At 40.9% G+C, this 22,221-nt stretch overlaps 1 protein-coding gene across 2 annotated transcripts in view; it reads left to right on the top strand.

The window, feature by feature from the left end:
• The first annotated feature begins 584 nt into the window (after positions 1 to 584).
• The window catches only part of EFCAB14 (EF-hand calcium binding domain 14), a 37,896-nt gene continuing 16,259 nt past the window's right edge, over positions 585 to 22,221 (top strand). The window contains exons 1-4 of one of the 2 annotated variants that reach the window (XM_004740382.3): positions 585 to 1,743; positions 3,271 to 3,419; positions 8,611 to 8,756; positions 18,766 to 18,864. In XM_004740382.3, coding sequence (XP_004740439.1) covers positions 1,562 to 1,743; positions 3,271 to 3,419; positions 8,611 to 8,756; positions 18,766 to 18,864 — 576 coding nt within the window. In that variant the 5' untranslated portion in view covers positions 585 to 1,561. The remainder of the gene's footprint in view (positions 1,744 to 3,270; positions 3,420 to 8,610; positions 8,757 to 18,765; positions 18,865 to 22,221) is intronic. The other variant, XM_004740383.3, reaches the window with a different exon arrangement.

Here is a 22,221-nt window from a genome sequence, read left to right as displayed (position 1 = left end):
ACTTATACTTTGAAAAAAAAAATCGTTGTTGATCTGAAATTCAAGTTTTCCTGGTGTCTGTGTGTGTGTGTGTGTGTGTGTGTGTGTGTTTTTAAACCTGGCAATCCTACACAGGAAGGCATGTGGTTATTTAGTTCATTGCTGTGTCCCCAGTGTCAGAGCTGCCCCTGACAAGTAGTAAGCTCTCAATAAATATTTATGGAATGAATGAGTGTGTTCAACTGGGTTATTAATCTGTAACACGCCTAAATTTTTCACAAACGGCAAGTGAGTCAGAAAGGCGGAGCCTCTGGACTGTGTCAGCCCAGATCACAACTGGGGGTCTGGCGGCTTCTGAACTTTCCAAGCAGGTCAAGCAGTATTTTGTCAGGAGCAGGAATACCTGCTCCTGGTGAAAGATTCCGCCCCCGGACAGGTGAGCGGCAGGGCCCAGGCAGCCTTCCTGGGGGCGGGGCCTCCTCAACCGGTAGGCGGGACCCAGCTCTCGCCGGAGCCACGGCCCCTTTAACGCCCCGCCTCCCACCAACTCTAGCGCCCCCTGGTGTGACGTCACCGGCGGAGGGCCAATGGAGGCACGGCTTACTGGCAGGCGGTGCCGGCGGCTGCTGCCAAAGGGGAAGTGAGCTAGGGCTGGAGCGATGGCCCGGGTTTGGAGCCCGCGGCCGCCGCCGCCACCACCACCACCAGCAAGTTTGGAGCAGCTGCGGCTGCAGCCGGAGTGGGGGCCGGAGTCGCGGCTGGAGTGGAGGCGGCGCGTGTGAGTTGCCCAGAGTCGCCAGAACACCTCAAACTCGGCGGGAGCGCTTCAGGTGGGCTGAGCCGCCGTCGCCCCTCCGCACCGCACTACCCTCCCGGCCCAGACAGCAGGGCTGGGGTCTCCCAGGTGCGGGACTGGCCGTTGGCAAGCTGAGCCCTCTGAGCCGTGTTCTAGGACTTCCTCAGTCTCGGGCCCCTTCAAACTCAAGGCGGAGGCCGGAGAACGGTGATCACCCCAAGACCCGGTCCTTTTCTTTGGCGCCCAAGCTGTGTCGGGTTGTAGCGGCTTCGAGCCCTCTTCTGCTGCCACCTCTCCAGCTAGGGAACGACTAGCGCGTTCTCACTGTTCAGCTCTACACCTCCCCTTCTTCTCCCATCAAGAACAAGTTTCTTTTCGCTCTCTGCTGGAAGTCCTGCCCCGGAAGGCCAAAACACCCATCTGCGTGTCCTTCCCCAGCTCCCGGAAAACACTTAGAAATATAACCTACCTATTGGGAGATAAAGATTGCTTCCCTTGCCACCCGCTTATCTGAGACTCCATGCCCAGAGCCTTACCCATTTTTATCACCAGCTCCTTGGCCATCTCTATGTGACCTCCCCCACCCATCTGAGTACCACTTTCCTCTGGACTCCAGGCTCTAGCCCCCAGCGGATCTGGTCAGTCCCACCCCTGGGTGGGAGTGACCCAGGGCTTTAGCCCAGATTCCTCACCCTGGAAGGCAGCTCCAAGGCAGCGAGAGAATTGGGCGTCGGGTACGACCCTGGCAGCTCAGGAGTGGGTGCACCACTCACCCCACACAAAAAGATGAAGAAGCGCAAAGAGCTCAATGCATTGATCGGCCTGGCTGGGGACAGTCGGAGAAAGAAGCCCAAGAAAGGCTCAGGCCACCGCCTCCTTCGCACTGAACCTCCTGACTCAGACTCTGAATCCAGCTCCGAAGAGGAAGAAGAATTCGGCTTAGTTGGAAATCGCTCTCGCTTTGTCAAGTGAGTGATGCAGTGGTGAGGGGTGGGTGGGGAAAAGGCATTTCCTTATACTACCAATGGGGAAAATTGAAAGGAAGAAGGGTGTTCTTAGAAAAGAAAAAGGTTGTAGACCTTGGGCGGCAAACAGGAAGATGTTAAGGTGATGAGCTCAGGTTCTGAATGAAGGATAAGTTAGAGATCTGTCTTTAAGTGTATGAAGAACTCTGAATCCAGGGTAGAAATATTGACTTGGGGAATGTGCCAAGAGCCCAGAGAGAGCAAGCTGGGAGTGGTAGGCAAGCTAAGAATAGGTACCCGGGAGCAAAGAAGCTTTGGGGACTAGAACTTTTTTAAAACGTGTAGTAGAGACAGGAACTTTAAGACTTCAGATTATTCTTTGCACTCTTGATGACTCCAGATCTTGAAAGTGAGGTGAAATGGTGAGGAACTTATAAAGTATGAGCCTCGAGAGTATGTGGAGAGTAGGAAACAAAAAGAAGAGGCAACTTCCTCCCAAACCACTTTTAGATGGTGCAGCCCCCTAGGCAAATCCAGTAGTGAGTTTGAGGACATTGAGAATTGGGTCCCAGGGTGGGAAAAGGCTGAAGGGAACCTTGAAGGTGTCCTTGGACCCTCTCAGGGAGCACACTGAAAGGAAAGAACATTAGCCTGAGGATGAGGAAGCAAGGGTTAGGCAGAAGGTTGGGGTGCTGAAACAGATTAAATCCTTTGAGGTTTTTTTGTTTAGAATGTCTTTGTCCTTTTATTTTGTTAAAGGAAGAGTTTGGTTTCTAATGAGCTTCATCAGATTAAGTAGTTAAGATTTGGGATATGAAGGTCTGATGAAATGGAACAGTTCCACTGGAATAGTTGCCTTGTTAAGTTTGTTTACTCTTTATTGTTTACAGCCCTGTTGAGTTAGAGTGCTGTTTGAAGTTTGGTGTGAAATGTAACACCTTTCCGTGTTTCCTGCCTTCTAGGCCAATAAGCTAGAGTACACCAGGTGTCCACTTAAACCTGCAGTGCTGATTTCTTTCATGCATTTGCAGTAAAACTTGCTCAAAAGTTTATGAAGTTTCAGTAATTTGAAACAGGCTCCCCTGGAGAGGATACGTGTTAGAAATCAAGAAATAGAAAAAAAAAAAAAAGAAATCAAGAAATAATAGGTAAATTACGGTGCTGTGATTTATTGCAGAGACGCTCTGATCTTGACACTTCCCTAACCTGAACTTGTTGGGAACATAACACTTCCCTAACCTGAAATTCTTCCTGAACTTGGGGGAAATTCGTGATGATGGTTGTGGGCTGCAGTGCCCACAGGATCTCTTTCTGTGTCGTGTGAAGTTTGAAACCTTTGTGTCCAAAAGATGAACACTTCATAGGTCATCTTATTTAGTCACTTTCAACCTGCTGTTCAGATTTAAGAAGGTGGTACCCAGTGTTCCCTGGGTACACTGGTAAATAGCCATATGCTGAAACATGTATGCTATTTCTAATACAGCTGTACTCATAATCACTCTTGTACTCTTGAATTTTTTTTATGATCAGGGGAGACTATTTACGATGCTGCAAGATCTGTTATCCCCTCTGTGCTTTTGTCATCCTTGCCGCCTGTGTTGTGGCCTGCGTGGGCTTGGTGTGGATGCAAGTTGCCCTGAAGGAGGATCTGGATGCCCTCAAGGAAAAGTTTAGAACAAGTAAGTGGTTGCCCTTTTCAGAATGTTATCTTGCTTCCAGGTTAACACAAAGTGAACCTTGCCGACTTAAGAGTTTTGCCCATTCTGATGAAACAATTATATATTCTTTCCAGCCTTCTGATACTCTTTCTTAGCGATCAGCTTGAATGTGGGAATAGTTGTTTGTTTGCTTCTTTTTAAACCCACAAACAAAAATGGTGCTTATGCACCATCAGGACAGATAGCATCTGCAATACTGGCATTGCAGTCAACACCTAAAGTGCAGAAAGGAAGTGCTAAGGTCCAGGAATCTAGAACCTTGGTCAGCCTCCACCTGTTGCCACTTTACACTTCCCCAAGTATACTTCCTCAAGTATGAAGTGGCAATACCAACATCAGGCTATTTCCTTCCTCCTCGTAGGGCCATGTGGGAGTATTTGTCAGACATTTTCCTTCTTAAGAAAAACTGTATGGAACGGACAATAATAATAGCTAGCATTTATGGAGTGCTTAGTGTGTACCAGATCACAAATAAATATTTTTCTCATGACTTTTAAAGCTTAAGAGACTTTATGTTGAAGAGTTTCATATATTCTAAATTAGAAAGTTGTTTTTTGCCACATATAAGGTCCTTTATCCGAAAGGTGTGTTTGCATAGTAGCTTCAACCACATTTGATCTATCTTCCTTTAGCAACACAGATCTTTGGTTTGAGGTTTCAGGGTTTTAGCTTTTCTAAGCTAAAGAGCCAGTTTCAAGTTAATCACAGATGCCTTAAGGTTAGCAGCATTAGCACATGGGGAAACTGACCACTAGGCTTTCTCAATGTCATAGCAAAATCTGGCCCCAGAACTGGAATCAGAGTTGTGTCCTCATTTCCCATCATAAGTCTTAGGAGATCACAACTTCCAGGCTATCCTTCACCCCAGCGTCGTCTTGCTGCCTGTAGTTATTTAAGTTCCGAAACTGACCTAGGGACAGCTCACCTTTAGTTACTGTGTTAATGATGTTCTTACTGATGTTGCTTGAAAAAAAATGTTGAAATACTAATTTTGGTTTTCTTATGATTCAAGAAAAGGAATTTGGTAAACCACAATTCTCTGCCAGAATCATCTTGGCCTATATATTTAATCAACTGGTGGAATCAGAGTACAGTATAAGAAAGAATGAGATTTTGTATCCTAGTTAATTTCCTTCTTTAATGATTGTCCACACCAGAATTGCAAAAATTTTTTAAAGTCAGTGTTTTCTTTGTAAGTGGTAATCGTAACTTGGAAGTGAGGTTCTCAGAAAGAGTGTTTAACTATGAATAATCGCTAAAGACCCCTGTCTGTGCCCTCATCTCTCTGTAATTAATTGAGCCTACTAGGTTTGTACTAGAGCTTGTTTTGATCACATATAGCAATCATTTTTTTATACATTTCAATACATTGCTCACTTCTACCCTCCAGGGACTCCTTTCCCTGACTGCTCTATGGCTGTGTTTATAGGACACCCATGTAACTTATACCTTAGCTGAGCTTTTCAGGGAATTTCTTTTTTTAGAAATGTATATTTAAAGTGCACACAGGTCATAGACCTGGCAGTCAGTCAACAAATATTTGTCGATCATTTGCTAATACCAATCCCTGGAAACACTATATTCAGGAGATGCCAGGATGTGTACCCTGAACTGTGAGACCTGCATTCTGCCACTGAGCCACAGTCCCCTGGGACCCTGACTACATTTTTAGCCAGCTGAATGAAGCAGATTTGGAATTATCAGTCCAGCTGCTTTGTTGTCTTTCGTTTGCTGCAGTAGAAGTGCCAGCCTTGTAATTTCTGGGGGTGGAGCCTGGGGCATAGTCAATCCATTGGCTGAACCATTGTGGACCACTTGCCCAAGAGTTTTTTGTGAAAACCATCATCTTGAGTAAATGAGGCCAGTCTGGTTAAGCTTAAATAGTCTTTCTTTGAATTATATTTCTACTTTAGATATATTTCAGTAAGTTTATTTTTATTTCTTGTTTTTCAAGAGGACAGTGGAAGTCACAGATTCAAAGAAGACCACCTACTGGTCTGGCTTTCATACCTTTTTGAGAAATTCAGAGCCCTTGTTCTTTATTTCAATAAATTTTCAAAGACATTTGTCAGGAAGGGAGGCAGGATTGCTGAAATGTCTGAAATAGAAAGCAAAGCAGATAGAGTTGGTATTTTTCCTTGTGGTCAAGGAGCAACTTGATCCTTAAGCTGAAGGTACTCATTGGTCTTGAAACTTAGTTCATTATTCTTTCCAGAACCAAGTACTTCAGAAAAAATCCACAATTATTCTAAGGAAGATTCTTTTCTCAACCATCTCTCCCTGTCACTCAACAATGGAACACTAGAGTGGAGGAAAAGAATTCAGAAGAGAAGGAAAGAATAAATCAGGCCATTTCCTTTTCAATCACACAGCCAGGGCAGTTTGGTCATGTAGTACAGAACTTAAAAATGGTCTTGTAGTAAGGAGGGCATTGGGGTGTAAGTGTCTGACAGCTGGAGTACACTAGAGAGAGTGCCAGACCTAAGAGCAGAAGGTTTGACTGTCGAATCCTGGGTTGCTCGTTACTAGCTATAAAGTATAAATAAGTCCCTTATTCTTTCTGAGCCTACTTTTTCCCATCCATAAAACCCAAAGACATTTATGCCACCAGAACACTTTGGGCATCTCTCTGTCATACCGTCCATCCCACTGTGTAATTATTCTGTAACGACTCCTTGCCTCACTCCCACCCCCCAGACTGAGAGCTTCAGGGTCTTTGACATGCACTAGTGCTGAGTGCAGGGCTGGGCACATGATAGGGACTCAGTAACAAGTTGAATGATTACATAAAAGTTTATTGCAAACTGAAGGCGTTTAAGTATAAAATATTGCTGTTAGCATTGTATGTCTTCTGTCTAAAGAGTGTGTGCAAAAATCTCTACTTCCTAATCTTAGAGATCAGGAAAAGAGGTGGTAAGTTCTTTTGAGTATTAATGTACTGGATTTTAAATGAGTTGCTTTCCATGGTGGAAGAACATAAATTATAATCATAAGTTGTTTGTTACACTTCCTCCCATTTATGTAGCCAAAGTGCCTTGACTCGGCTTCGGTCTCCTTAAAAGCCCCAAGTCATATAATGAAAATGATCCTCTCTTGGCTCATAGAATTCTAAGTTATCCAGAGAGTTTTCAGGTCTTGTCAGCTTCATATATTTGTTAGTTAATAACTGTAACCCTAAATGTTTTGTCTTATTTCTTTCCTCTAACACATCCACATTCTACTTCTATTTCTACTCCCACCCTCACCCCAGCTCTTGGGACATTTGACCCCCTGAAAATGGCAGACATGAATGGTTTTACTTGTGGCAGACAAAGTTTTACTTTACAACCTCACTGAAAATGTAGAAGAAAATCATTGAAATGCTGTATTAATTTGGACTAACAGAATGTTGTCACTCTGTAAGATGCATGTACTCCTACAAACTGATGTAAATCAAATGTTAAAGTAAAAGCACTGAGGGAAATCTTTTACTTATACAGAAATCCTTTCATGCATGTTTTTGAAAAATAAAAATATCTAATTTTCTTTTTAAATAATTCTGAATTTGGAGAGAGTGGGCTTGAGTGCTAGAGTGCTTCTGTGTACCTGGCACTGTGCTGGGCCCTGGAAATACATCACAAATAAGTCCTGGTCCCTGTCCTTTAGCAACTCTCTGTCTCTCTTAGTCTGGTAAAGCAGACACGCGAGTAGATAGTTACAGCACAGTGTGTTAAGTGCTTGATAGTTCACAGTGGTGAAGTGATGGTGGGCATCCAAGATGGGAACCCAGCTATTTGTGGTGAATCTTAAAAGGAAATAAATAGGCTAAGGTGACAGAAATGAAGGGGGAGAAGCCAAGGGCATCTAGGCAGAAAGAATAATGTGTACAGAGTCACTGAGACTTAAAGAGGTTGGTATGTCTGGAAAATCCACTTTACCAGAAAATAGATTGAAGAGGAAGGTAAAGCTATGCAAAAAGTGGTTGGGAGGTAAGCAAAGGCCAGATTTATGCAGTTAGTGATGCTTAACAAGTGCCTAAAATGTGCCAGGTGTATTCCAAATGCTGACCCTACAGAGAGGAACAAAAAAAAAAAAAAAAAAAAAAAAAAAAATCATGGCACTTAAATTTTAGTAAATTGTTTTATATCTTTCCTGTATGCCAGGTTTTTTTGGTTTTAAAGAAAGTATGTAACAACTAATTGGGCAATCTGTGGCTTTAAAAAAAAAGTGATGTGGGTTTTATTCTGGGGGATCAGCCATGATCAGTATTTTATTTTTCATGAAAAGGAAAAATATCTTTAAAGACAGAAGAGAAAGCACTCTTTCAGGCTTCTGCCTTTAGGCTGGCAAATCTCTAAACCAATCAGGAGATACTTTTTCCCAAAGGAAAAGCCAAATATCACCCTACACTTCACCTAACATGTTCATTTATCTTCTGTTTCACTTTGGGCTTTTGGGTTGATTTAAGATTTAAGAAAACACTATTGGCTGTTTATGAAAAAATTTAAAATCATAATCCTCATAACAGCACTTGAAAGGTGGTTAAGAACCCATCTTGCATTTGACCAGTTTGAGAGAGGGAAAAAAAAGTTAGATTTAAGCATTTAGAGATATAATTTTTGACATCACCTTAAGAATTAATGGAGTGAGGTTTATAAATCTCTACTTGACTAATCACAAAGCTCCTTAATTGTTCTGGTTAATACTTAGTATTTATTTATGACCTGTTGTATGCCTGCTCAGCCCTGTTTAGTACTTCACAACCATTCTTTCACTTAATTCTAAAAATCCTATAAAGTATATTTTATCTCTGTATTACAGATGAGGAAACTGAGCTCAAAGAATTTGAGTAATTTACTCAGGATCACAGTAAGTTACAGAGTCCAGCTGTTTCTGCTGATACTTTGTTATCATTTTTAGCCATCTGACTTTTAATTAAAAATTGTACCCCAGTAGTGAAATAGCCCCAGTTAAAATGGTGCTTTCATATTAAAAATATACATTTACATAAATTTAAAAAAACAGTGTAGCTGGTAGATAGGAATTCAGTCGTCCCACCAGGATTGACTTATTAATCTGTCTTCCTTCCCACTGTGAGATCATCTTTTCATCTTGGAGTCAAGAGAGTAAGTACTCTGTGGTTATTTATTATTATTCTTATTTTTGCTTTTAGTGGAATCTAATCAGAAAAGCTCATTCCAAGAAATTCCCAAACTTAATGAAGAACTACTCAGCGAACAAAAGCAACTCGAGAAGATTGAATCTGGGGAGCTGGGCTTGAACAAAGTCTGGATAAACATCACAGAAATGAATAAGCAGGTAGCAAATATGTGATTTTATTTCTGTGTAAGCTGTGAATGTTTAGTTTTGTTTAGTATGAATTTGTAGATAAAGAGCAGCACTCACTTCTGATTGTTTTACTTTTTGAGATGACGTTTTACATACTGTGATCCCAGCACATTAAGGTTAGGTAAAATGGATAATAGTATGCATTACCAAATATATAAAATGTTAACCCTTTCTGCAAAGGAATGGTTTTATCAAGTAGAGTAGTTTGGAGGGAGTTGGAAATTCTTGAGTCATTTTTTCCTAAGGAGCAGTGTAGGTATCAAATAGAATGTCATTCTGACCTCAAAGAAAAATGGGTAGTCTGTTTGTATTAGGTAATAAGAGCTTACTTGGTTTAATAGAGTTCACAAACTCACAGATGCAGCTTGGGCGTAGTGGTGTACACTGTAGTAAAACAAGCCTGGAAACCATCTGCACCTAATGATAGTTATTCAAGACTCACATAGGAGGAGGTAGCAGAGTTGGTTAAATACCTTGGCCGGGCAAGCAAGCCTAGAGCAAAAACGTTTCAGTCCCTAAATTGACCAGATCTCAGTAGGCATTGATTCCAAAAGAGGGATTCTGACAGAGGGAAGGGGCTAATGCAGAGGATATTAATTGAGCAGCTCCTGTGTATCAGGCGCTAGAGTTGTCGCTAGGTCTTGTAGCCTCTGTCCTCAGTTTTTACAGTTTAGTTAGAAAAGATGTACATTGGCAAGAAGAGTCAAGCACCAGAGGAATGTTACACCTGTGGAGTGCTTAGAAACAGATGCATTGCTGGGCTCAGTCAGTTAAGTGTCTGCCTTCAGCTCAGGTCGTGAGCCCAGGGTCCTGGGACTGAGCCCCACAAAAGCACTGGGCTCCCTGCTCAGCAGGGGGCCTTCTTCTCCTTCTTCTTCTGTTGTTTGTCCTCCTTGTGCTCTCTCGCTATCTCTCTCTGGCAAATCAATCAGTCAGTCTTTTAAAAAATAAATAAATATACCATCTTCATTGGGGCTAAGCAGAACTCCCTTCTGTTCTTCAGAAGGGAGTCCCAAAGTTCAGAATCAGCCACTGGCAGGGAGCGCCGTGCTGGAATTAAGCACTTACACAGATTTCCGAAGCTACAGCCAGCTCTCAGCAGCAGTGGGGGAGTGTGGCAAGTCAGCACTTAAGGCCAGGGGTCAGTGACCTGCAGCAGTGGCTTTCAGAATTCTCCTGGAACTCACAAAAAGAAATGTTTTATGTCATTATCCAATAAACACATACCTACATACATATATGTGTAACTAAAATAAAAGTTTCTGAAAACGATAATTTACCCTTAGTATGCCTTGCAATATTTTATTTCCTATTCAGTTCTGTTTCACTTTTTAAAATTACTGATGAAATAACTGATGGGTTGTAGCACCCACTATTTGCTTGTTATCATTTATCTTTGGTTTCTCAGTAATTAGGAAGAAGCCAGTATTCACTCCCTTTTGTAAAAAGAATAGGATAAATTGTGGCCTTACTTTTATTGACAGAGCAAATTAGCAGTTTGGTCAGAGATGATATCAAGGGAAAATAGACCACAGAGAAGCACTGAGAAGTAGTTCATTAGCATCTCTCACTGGGGCAAACCGTGGATTCCATTGAGAGAATCCATCACGGAGATCACTCTTCTGAGGCAGGGATGAAATCTTTCAATAGGAAAAGTCTGGGTCAACTCTTTCTCATCTCATTCATGTAAATCAGCATTGTGGGAAGAATTGAAAGGGGAAATTGGTACTCGGTGTGAGAGGACATACAGGTTATCAAACCTTTGCTACATATTTTGGGTTTTTTTTTTTTCCCTCCATATTTTGGCTTTGAATTCTCTTTAACCAGGGATCTAGCAACAAAAGAATCATTTCGTTCTTGGATTGGCTCTTAGTTTTAATGCAAGAAGTACCTGGGAAGGCAGCTATGCAGGAAAAGTTTATTCCAGTCCCAGGGCTTCATATATAAAACAGGGAGAGACTGAACTGAAACCCTTTCCATTTTAGACCTTCAGAGCTGAGGGTGGTGACTGCTGAGACCAGCCAGAGCTAGCATGGGTGCTGGAGGCTGGTGGTAGTACAGTGAGCTTCATGTTGGTCCAAGGGGAGCTCTTCACTCTCTGAGTGATTTTCTAAAATTACTGTTACACATATCTGATGGTCTGTTCAAGTAAAAGGCATTTGTCCTAAATCAGAATAGGTATTAAAATAAAATCTGTATTTAATTTCTATGTTTCTGTGTCTAAGGGTAACTGTCAGTTAAGATGCTTTTATTGGCAAATTATTTTTTAAAAAGCAATTCAAAATGGCTTAATAAGAAAATGGAGTACATCGGTTAAAAAGAACTGCCCTTAGCCCAGTGTGAGCTGAAGTTAATGCCAACTGGGGAAAAAAAAAAAAGCCTTAGTTTGAAATAAGTTAAAATCAAATTTTATATTGAAAACTTTTAAACTAATAGTTAAAAATCTTGCTTACTTTTCTGTTTTATTCATGAAACCTCTGATTTCATACCCATTGCCTTTCGTAGCCGGTACAGGGAGTGTCCTCCTCCTTCTTTGAAGACTGTTAATTCAGCCAGTGCTTAATGAGCTGCTTTTTATAGAGTTTTTATAGAGTTGGGTAGCCTTGGATTCAAAACCAAAAATGATGATTCCTGTCCCCAAGGCTCTTATAGCCAAATGGAGGAGACAGAAAAGTAAACAATTGTAAAACAGCCTTATGGGCAATGAGAAGTAGGTCCAGATGAGTGCTAGAGGGACACTTTAAAGGATGTGTCTATCCAGAATGGCTGGGGCCAGGCAGGGTTCTCTCACATCATGAGCTGAGTCCTGAAGGGCACATAAGAGTTGGCCAGGGGAATTCTGCAGAAAGAGAGAAGGGTGTCATAGAGTAGGGTGAGTAGAGTTGATCCTCATTTGCAGATTCCATATTTGTGAATTTGCCTACTTGCTAAAATTTGTAACCCCAAAATCTATACTTGTGCTACTTTTGTAGTCCTTCACTGACAGGTGTGAAAAATATTTGAGTCATCGAGCACAGACATCTTCAGTTGATGTCAAGCAAGGTGACACTCTGCTTTGTTTCAGCTGTCATACTGTAAACAGATTTCCTTTTCAAACTATATTTACTGCCATGTTTTCACACTTCATGGGGGTTTTTTTGGTGACTACACTGCTTGACATGTCCCCCTAGCATAGTGCTCAAGTACTGTCTAGTATTCCTAAGTGCAAGAAGCCTGTGATGTGTTTTTTTTTCCCCCTTTGGTCAGAGAGAGAGCACAGGAACATATAGGCAGCGGGAAGCAGGCTCTCTGCTGAGCAAGGAGCCTGACGCAGGGCTCCATCCCAGGACCCTGGGATGAAGGCAGAGGCTTAACCAACGAGCCACCCAGGCATCCCAAGGCTGTGATGTGTCTCACAGAGAAAATTCATGTGTTAGATGAGCTTCAGTCATGAGTTCAGCAATGTATATTTAATAAGATGTCTTTAAATAGAAACAGCTATAAAACAAGGTTATATATCATATTGACCAGCTGACAAAAATGTGACCAGACAGCTCTCAAGAACCTAACCCTATACTTCCCTTAGGAGCAGTGGTTCAGTATTCACTAATTCAGTGTTTGCTGCAACTTTCTAGAGCATAACTATTGTGAATAACGAGAATTTATTGCATGTCCAGAAGAAAAGACAAATGAAAAACAGCACATTCGGGAAATTTTAATAGTTCATCATAGCTAAGTTTGGTGCAAAGAGGCCAGAAGTAAGGATATGTCAGGAAGAGCCATATCAAGGACCTTGAGTGCCCTTCTGTATGGTCTCTTTCTCTTGGCACTCAGTCCTGATACCTTATATGATAGTTATTTGTGTATGCCTCTAATTATACTAGAACTTGTGAGTTTTAAGCATGATGATGGCAATGATGAGAACAATTAAGATGGTAACTGCCATTCGTTAAATGTTTTCCTTGTGCAGGCCACAGTTAGATGCACTACATGTGAGATCTCCTTTTTTGCTTCAATAGCCCTGTGAAGTAGGAGGTGGTGTCTCCATTTTACAGATAAGAAAACTAGGCTCAAAGAGGTTAAATGGTTGGCTCAAGGTTGCACAGCTTTGTAGCAATACTAATATTAAAATATTTAAGGCCTAGGAGCCTGTTTTCTTTCCAGTTTTTCATTCTGCCTTACATCTTTATATTAAGGATGCAGTAGGTGCTCGGTAGATCAAGTTGAAGGGCTGTGATATCAGGTCCCTATTAGGGCTCATAATCATTCATCATTGATGATTATCTGTTTTAGTAACTGTTTTACTTACTATATCAAGAATCCTTAATTTTAATCCCAAAGTTAAAAAAAAACAAAAAGCAGCGTTTCAGGCTCTATAGTATAAAATGGTCTAATAAGCAAATGGTCTACAGTAGTTATTTTTAATTCTGCTAATGAAAAGTCATGTAATATTCATAAAAGTCATGATTCACCTTTTGGCAGGAATGTGGGTTTTTTTCTTAATGGTTTCTACTTAATTCAACTTTTTAGACTCTTTGAACTGTATTTTGTGACTTTTAGAGATAGATTCTGTAGTGCTTGAATCTGATCTGACATTCTAGAATATCTATCAGAGACTAGAGCAGTAAAAGGAGAGTTCCCCTTGTCTCTCCATTCTAGTTAAACATGTAGCTTTGCTGTACTTTTCCACAGATACTGACTTTTCTTTGCTCTCAGAAGAGGAATGCTGAAAGATGGAATCCAGCTTTGCAGTTTGAGAATGTAGCTGAGTCTTAGTGACCAATGTGGGGTTCAGGTCTTGTAAATGAGTAAGAAGTCCTAAGTGATGTTTGGTATTTAGAGAGTTAATGGTCAGCTCTCCAGGGCATACTCTTTCAGGGAAGCAGCTGATAACCCTAGGCCTGAGGTGTTCAGGGGATGGGGAGAAGTGGAACAATACTTTACCTGTCCTACTTGCATTGACTTGCACCTGTTCCTCTGCTTTTGGGTGAAGTGGTAGCTGCCTCCAGCCACACTGGCCATTTGGGAGGCCATTACCATTCTTGAGATGCTTCTGATTAGCTTCAGGATCTATTCCTCAGAGAATAGTTTCTACCTAGATCACTCCACCCAAAACACAGCTTGTGTCTTTTAGGATCTGGCCAGTTTTCAGTGGAAGCAGTATGTTCCCTTAGGTCTCCAAAAGATAACCACACAATTGATAGGGCATTTGGAATTACTGTATTCTTGCCCATCAAGTTGGTATTGAGTCAATTGTTTACATACTTTGGGGCACTGAGTAAAATGTACCTGGGGAAGGCCTCCTTCCTCGCACTTTATGACTAAGCACATTAAGATAGTCTTGGAAGACCCAGTGAAGAGCATGGAAGAAAGGGCCAGCCTAGGAAATCTGCTAAATGCTTCCAGAGTCATGCTGTCTTTTTTCTATGTGTGTATTTCTCTTCCATCTTTTGTCTTTAAAATTTTATGAGTAATATATGCGTGTATTCTTACATAAGGCTTAAACAATAAAATACATAAGGAACTCCTTAAGAAAATTTCCCTTTAATGCACATCTCTGTGTGTTCCCCCATCACACACATTTCCAGGCCCCACAGGTGTCCACTGCCATTAGTCTGGGCTGCATTCTTGTAGCCTCCTTTCTGTGAAAATCTTTTTTTTTTTTTTTAAAGATTTTATTTATTTATTTGTCAGAGACAGAGGGAGAGAGAGCAAGTGAGCACAGGCAGACAGAGAGGCAGGCAGAGGCAGAGGGAGAAGCAGGCTCCCTGCCGAGCAAGGATCCTAATGCGGGACTTGATCCCAGGATCCTGGGATCATGACCTGAGCCGAAGGCAGCTGCTTAACCAACTGAGCCACCCAGGCGTCCCTCCTTTCTGTGAAAATCTTAATAGACTTTAATGAGAATTAGCTTATGCATTAGTGTGTGTGTATGTGTGTGTAAGAGACCAGATAGATGAATGTTGTTCCCTGGATGTTGTTCCACAACTTCCTTTGTTCGCTGAATATATCTCCTCATCCTTAGTAGACATTTGGGTGGTTTCTAGGGTTTACTATTACAAATAAGGAAGCAGTAGATTCTGTTGTGCATACATCTATGTGTACATGAGCAAGTAATTTGTAGATAGAGTTCTAGAAATGAAATTGCTTAATTAAAGGATATAAACACTCAAATTTTTATTTATTTCTTTTTATTTGCCAGAGAGAGAGAAAGAGAGCAAGTAAGCAGAAGTTGGGGGGTAGAGGGAGCAGCAGACTCTCTGCTGAGCAAGGAGCCCAGTGTGGGACTCGATCCCAGGACTCTGGGATCATGATCGGAGTCAAAGGCAGACACTTAATCGACTGAGCCACCCAGGCTCCCTAACCACTCAAATTTTGACATTTACTCCTCGGTAACCTTCTTATAGATCTTCTCCAGTTTACTTTCCCATTAACAATACATAAGAATGCCTATTTCCTTTAAGTCCTTTTCAAACCTCAGTATTATGCATATCTTTTTAAAGGTGTGGATGAAAACAATCTCTGTGATGTAATCACTACCCTTAAGAGGTTTATTGTTTGCTAAGAGTATCTCTCTGTGGGCTGAGGTTTCTCACCCATCTTGTTTTTAAATGGCTAGAGTTGGAATGTTGAAGATTAGTCTGAATATTTTAGCTCATTTATGGAGAATGATATGTTTTAAGTGCTTATTAAATTTCACTGTTAAAGAACTAATACTAATTTGGTATTTTGTTTGTACTATGTACTGTGCTAAGAGCTTTGTTATATATCTCATTTCATCCTCATGGCCTGTATTAGTCATCTGTCTCTGTGTTACCTTCGTCCCAAAACTTAATGACTTAACAGAAGAAGCATTTATTGCCTCACAGTTTCTGTGGGTCAGGAATTTGGGAGCTGCTTAGTTGAGTTCTGGCTAAGATTTCTCTAAGGTTGCTTTTAAGGTCTAGGCCAAGGCTGCATCATCTGAAGGCTTCCCTACACCTGGATGATCTTAACCCACATGGCTATTGGCCACAGTTCTTATTTCCTCTCAATGTGGGCTTCTCCACTGGGCTGCTTGTGTGTTCTCACAACACAGCAGCTGGCTTCCATGAGTGAATGATCCAAAAGGCAGCAAAGAGGAAGCCCTGGTGCTTTTAACAAACTAGTTTCCAAAGTTGCCCATTTTCTCTTACACTTTATTGGCTAAAAGTGAGTCAGTGGGGATGGGCCATGTTCAGGGGAAGGGGATTACATTCCACCTGTTGAAGAGAAGACTATCAAAGAATTTGTAGACATATTTTAAAACATTCATACATCCCTATGAGATGATTGTTAAACAGTTTTTATTGTTCCAGCCATTTTACTGGTGAGAAAATTGAGTCGACTTCTTATTTAGACTTATCTCCTCCTTCCTGGCCTCTATCCTCTACTCTGCTTAGACTAGTCTTCTCACTGTCCTCCTAGACAGAGTGTTCTTTCTCAGCCATACATTCATTCAGTGAATACTTACTGATGCTTGTTTGTATGCCGGGCATATTATGGAAAATGCTGAAATAGACATGGTCCGTACATCATGGAGCTTACAGTCTAGTGGAAGACAGAGTCCTTAATCAAGTCATCACACAAATAAGTCATTGTCACTTTGAGAAAGACCATGAAGAAAAGGTATTCTTGGGCCTATTCATGCTGTCATTCCCTTCCGATACCTAATGCCACACTCACCTATTTAACCTAGAAAGGAAATCTGCTTTATTTTTATATATAAAAGTCTTACTTCTCCATCAGAGTATAATTTGAATCCCACTTCAGTGAAGCCTGTCCCTTTTGGCCTACAAAAATATCTTTTTCTTTGAACTTTATTCGGTATCACATCTAGTACTTAATTATTTCTTTAATGTTACCTAACAGGGCACCTGGGTGGCTCAGTGGGTTAAAGCCTCTGCCTTGGGCTCAGGTCATGATCTCAGGGTCCTGGGATGGAGCCCTGAATCGGGCTCTCTGCTCAGCAGGGAGCCTGCTTCCTCCTCTCTCTCTCTCTCTCTCTCTCTCTCTCTGCCTACTTGTGACACCTCTCTCTGTGTCAAATAAATAAAATCTCTAAAATAAAAAATGTTACCTACCTACCTCTACTCTTCTACCTCCCCCTCTTTGTGTCTCCCTTCTCCTCTCCCTTTCTTACTCACATTATGTGTTCCTCCCACCAAGCCTCCTTTCTGTTCTTCAAATATGCCAAGCTCTTCCCTGCACTGGGGCATTTGCCCTAGCAGTTCCCTCTGCAGTGAAATGCACTCATTCAGTCTTTGACTAAGTCTTTTTTGTTATTAAAATCTCAATTCAAATTTCATCTCATCTGACAATCTAATCTAAAGTCACCTTATTTAAATTTTCTTCTAATGCACCCTACCATCCTGTGTTTTTCTTATATAAAATTGTCTTTCTCTTTGCACTAAAATGTAAATACTGCAAGATCACTGTATTTTCACCACTGGTATGGAATAGGGCTCATTTGTTGTAGTCATGAATAAATGAAAAATGGCCTGAAGCTCCTGAATGTATCCCTCTTAAAAAGCAAGAGGGAAAGAAGCCTGAGATCCTGGGCTTCTTACAGTGGACTTCCTGGTTCAGAACATGCTGCCGCTTGCTCCAGGAATCCTATTGAAATTCCTTGCTCATCTGATACCTTTTCCTCTTTATTTTTCTTTCACCTTCTACTAGGATGTAAGCTCCTTGAGAGTAAAACCTCACGGTCTTGTTGTCACTGTCTGCTGAGTGCCTGTGGCAGTGCCTAACACAGAGACACCCAGGACTGGTTGAAGGAAAGAAGAAGGGATCAGGTTCACTTTGTCTGCTGTCCATCTGCTACTGCCTACCACAGTGTTAGGTACATAACAGGTGCCCAGAAACTTCAGTGGTTACTCTGTGAGGCCATTCGGAATATAATTGCTATCAGTAGATCTGTGTCCTCATGCCAGACTTTGGGTCAGGAAAGCAGTTTGGAACTAAGACTCTTTGAAGAATGTTTTGAGCCACACTACAAAGGTGTTAGGATGTGATCTCTGCTGCCTGAAATTATGTATTATTCAGGTTCCCCCAGTCCTCCTTCAAGAGAGAAGTCTAGCCATTTAGAATTCTACCCCTACATAGCAGAAGGGAAGACACATTTTCTTTTTATTCAATTCCTATTTTAATACAAGTACTGCATCAGTCAGCATGTCAGTGGGTATTTATGGAGCGCCTTTAGGTACAGAGTAGTACTTTGGTTGAGCTATTGAGTTTGAAATATTAATCACATTGTTAAACCAAAACTGAATCTCCAAGTAGTTTAAAGTGTTGCACAAGTTCCTGTAGACTGTATTTTGTGATGATGGGCTTTTACTTTATAATATATGTTCCCACTTGGTCAGGAACAAAAGTTCAGTAAATAACCAAGGTGTTATTTTTTACCAAAATGAAATCTTTCAGGAGTTCTTGATCATTAGCTTTCTCCCTGTCCAATTGTTGAGGGATCGTGTTGTAATCACTGCAACTTTTCAGTAATAAGAGTTGGATCTTGTAGCTGCCAGGAGTAGGGTAAAGAATACTTGCCTTTCCCTCTTTGGCACTGGTGTTTAAATTGGGCAGGGAAAGTGTGCTTGGGTAACACATTGTTTAAGCGTCCAACTCTGGGTTTCCACTCAGGTTGTCATCTCAGGGTCCTGAGATTGAGCCCTGAGTTGGGCTCCACACTCAGCATGGAATCTGGTTGGGTTTTTCTCTCTCCCCATCTCTCTCTCTTCCTCTCTCTCGAATAAATAAATAAATATTTTTTTTTTAAAATGGGGGCAGGGAAGGAAGAGGTATTACTGCTGCCTTCCAGATCTCAGTTCTATCCAAGATATTACAGTTCCTCCACTCTTGTGAGGTGACAAGGTATAATGTCTGGATCACAGAAATGCTTAAAAGCCGAGGGCACCTTGAGTTTGTGCAGGAAATATTCATTCTCCAAATTCTCTTTTCATTGTTACTCTCTACCTTTCAGATTTCCCTGCTGACTTCTGCAGTAAACCACCTCAAAGCCAATGTTAAGTCAGCTGCAGACTTAATTAGTCTGCCGACCACTGTAGAGGGACTTCAGAAGGTAAGTGCTACATGTGGGCACTGAGATTAACTTATTGCTACAGCTTCTAACAAATCTTCTTTGAAAGCATGGCATTTGAAATCAGCTATTTCCAGAGGGCAGTAATCGAGTATATCACTGTGTTCTAAGTAGTTCAGAACTTCTCTGTTGTGGTTTGGTTAGTTGGGCATTTAATTTGCAACAGGTGACTTTAGTTGTTTTTTGTTTTGTTTTGTTTTTTAATGGATTTACACATTTTTATTTGGCTCTCTGAATCCCGAGATTGCTGTTCTGAGGCTCTTAGAGGTTGACATACATGGGTTTGCTTCTTATCACTTGCATTCTCAATTCATCATCCACAGTGTCTTCATGAAAGCAGACCAGCTATAGAAGAGAGTTGCTCTAGATGGCTATTTTTTTTTTTATGGTTGACAAAGAAGTTTTTTAAAAACATAAGAATGATAATTGGGGAAAATGCATAATTTCAAAGTTTAGGATATAGTAAGTGTTGGCAAGGTTATGGAGCAAAGTTAACTTTAGAACAGTCCTGCTGGGAGTATAAATTAGTACAAAGCAAACATTAGATATTATTTTATAAAGGTAGAAGTGCACACCCTCTAAGTAATTCACTCTGGTGTATCCTAAACTCTAGGGCCTAGGAAAAAATGATTTGGAATATCCATTTACTTGATCTCTAGGATTCAGGCACAGAGCAAGAGGCAGCAACCAACCAGACAAATAGTATACAGCAGTCAGGAGAGCTGGATGGGGAGAGTGGATAGGGGTAGGAAGGAAAGAAGGGTACCTAATTGGGTACCAACATCAACCCCTGCAGCAGGAAATGGAAGAAGGGATTCTGGAGTTAAGGGGACCTTAAAAAATGGGTGTCAGGGGTGCCTGGGTGGCTCAGAGGGTTAAGCCTCTGCCTTCAGCTCAGGTCATGATCTCAGGGTCCTGGGATTGGAGCCCCATATCGGGCTCTCTGCTCAGCAGGGAGCCTGCTTCCCCACCCCCTCTCTCTGTCTGCCTCTCTGCCTACTTGTGATCTCTGTCTGTCAAATAAATAAATAAAATCTTTTTTAAAAAGGGGGTGTCAAATCTAAGATCTTTGACTTTTCAAAGTTAGTGTATAGAAGTTTGATTTGACTATATGCCAGGCTCTATAACTTATCAATTGTTTCCACATGCAGAAACAGAACTTGCTACTTTGTAGTCATTCCACCTGAGTGGAATGTGTGTGCTCAGTCTTCATAATTTACTATTTATCCAAGATGGTCATCTGCTTACAAGTTAAAAGTGGGGTGGGGGGGTGGGAGGGGATGATGGTAGTAGGGGAAGGCAGGGAAAGAACTGTGATGAGGCAAGTTCTTGCCATTATTCCCCGGGGTCAAATGGAAAAAAGGTAGGCTTCTGTGGTCTTTAATACAGAAGCAACTACAGCAGTCTTGCATTAGAAAATGATACAGGTTTATTGCATTAATTAATTCAGTAAACATTTGTGGAGCTTCCTCCAGTTTGTGCCAGGCACTTTGCTGTTGGTGAGAATACTATTCCAGGGTTTTGCTCTAGAGTTCACATGGCTCTGTCAGCTGCTTCCTTAAAAAAAAAAGAAGAAAAGAAAATCTTAAACAAGAGCTTACTATCCTGCATCCTAATGGGCTCATACATCCAGCAAGGCGGGATTGTCTAACAGTAGATATCTTTGAATGCCCATAGCTTCTGTAACAACAGAGCGCTCATACATAACACCCCAGCTTAGAGACTTCTACCCAGTGTGTTTTCTCTTTGGGAATCTGTACACTTATAATGTCAGATACTACTTTTAATACAAGTGGCTCCATTTTGAAGTGGAAGATCTACTCAAACACCTGACTTCAATGTATCTCATGATTTTTTTTAATTTTGAAAATGTCATCTCTTGGTCTTTTGGGTTCTTGGCTGTCAGTATACTAAAAACAACCTTGGTTAAAAATACTAATGTATTTACCATAAAACTATAAAACTGGAACACCTGGGAGGCTCAGTCAGTTAAGCATCTGCTTTTGGCTCAGGTCATGATCCCAGGGTCCTGGATCAAGCCCTGCATCAGGCTCGCTCTTCTCCTTCTGCCCCTCCCTCTGCTTTTGTGTGCATGCTCTCTCTCTCTCAAATAAAAAAACAAAAACTTAAAAAAAAAAATAAAACTGTGAAACTGTCAGTGTATCTTAATAATAGGCCAACACCCACCAAATAGTAATTCTTGTAAATATTCTCTTAGGACAGGTCTTTTTAAAATGATGGTTTCTGAATCATATTTTCCAAGTACCAGTCCACTTGGGCTCCTTAAGCCTAATGAAGACCTGCATCTCATTCCACTCAGCAGTTGCTGTTGGGATTCCAAAGCAAAAGAGGAACAAATGCTGCCAAATGGAATTTTTCCTTCATCTCTGCAACACTGTGTTTCCCAAAGCTAAAAATGGTTCTACCCATTGTCATTCAAAAGTCATCATTTGCTTCTGACACAGTAGCAGTATATAGTTAGCTGTGGCCTTCTGCTACCTACCACACGGCTTGGTAAGGGCAGTTTGTGGGAGACCCTTATCAGTGGGTCCCAGATTTATGAACTAGTGTTTGTTTTTTAAGAAAAAGATAATGGTTTTTCTCTAGGAAAAGTCCTTTAAATTGGGAAAACTATTTGTTATATATATATATATAGATAGATAGATATAGATATGTATTTTACATATACATATGTATTACATATACATAGTGACCCTGGAACTATGCAGTCCACTTCTCTGGATTTTTTATTTTTTTTTTTGGTAGATAGAGTACAATATCATAAATGTATTTTCTCTTCTGATTTTCTTAACCTTTTCTTTAGCTTTATGGTTAGAATATAATGTATAATACATATAATATATACAATATGTGTTAGCAATTTATGCTATTGGTAGGCATCTGGTCAACAAGCTATTAGTAGTTAAGTTTTGGGGGAGTTAGAAGTTACATGTAAAAAAAAGTTACATGTAGATTCTCAATTGCAAAATTGAACAACTGCGTTGTTGAAGGGTCAACTGTATATAAATAAATGTGCAGTTTCCTGTTAATTGTGTCTGCATAAGCTACATGAAATTCAGTTTGAAGAGGCTTGAAATAATTAGAAACACTGAGCTTCTTTAGGTCAGTGTTTGATGTAAAATAAAATAACAGTGATAGACCACTGCATTCCTAAAAGAATGGCTTAAATGAAAAAAGACTGAGAGTACCAGTATTGATGCATATATGAAGAACTGGAATTCTCCTACACTGGGAGGCATGTAAAATGGTATAACCATTTTAGAGCACATCTTGGCAGTTTTTTAAAAAGTTAAGCATATATCTACCATATGATTGGCC

This window comes from Mustela putorius, unplaced genomic scaffold, assembly GCF_011764305.1.
Source record: "Mustela putorius furo isolate JIRA1106 unplaced genomic scaffold, ASM1176430v1.1 tig00003853_pilon_pilon_pilon, whole genome shotgun sequence".
NCBI lineage: Eukaryota > Metazoa > Chordata > Mammalia > Carnivora > Mustelidae > Mustela > Mustela putorius.
Note: the sequence above shows the minus strand (reverse complement) of the source record. Positions and strands in the feature narration are given on the sequence as shown.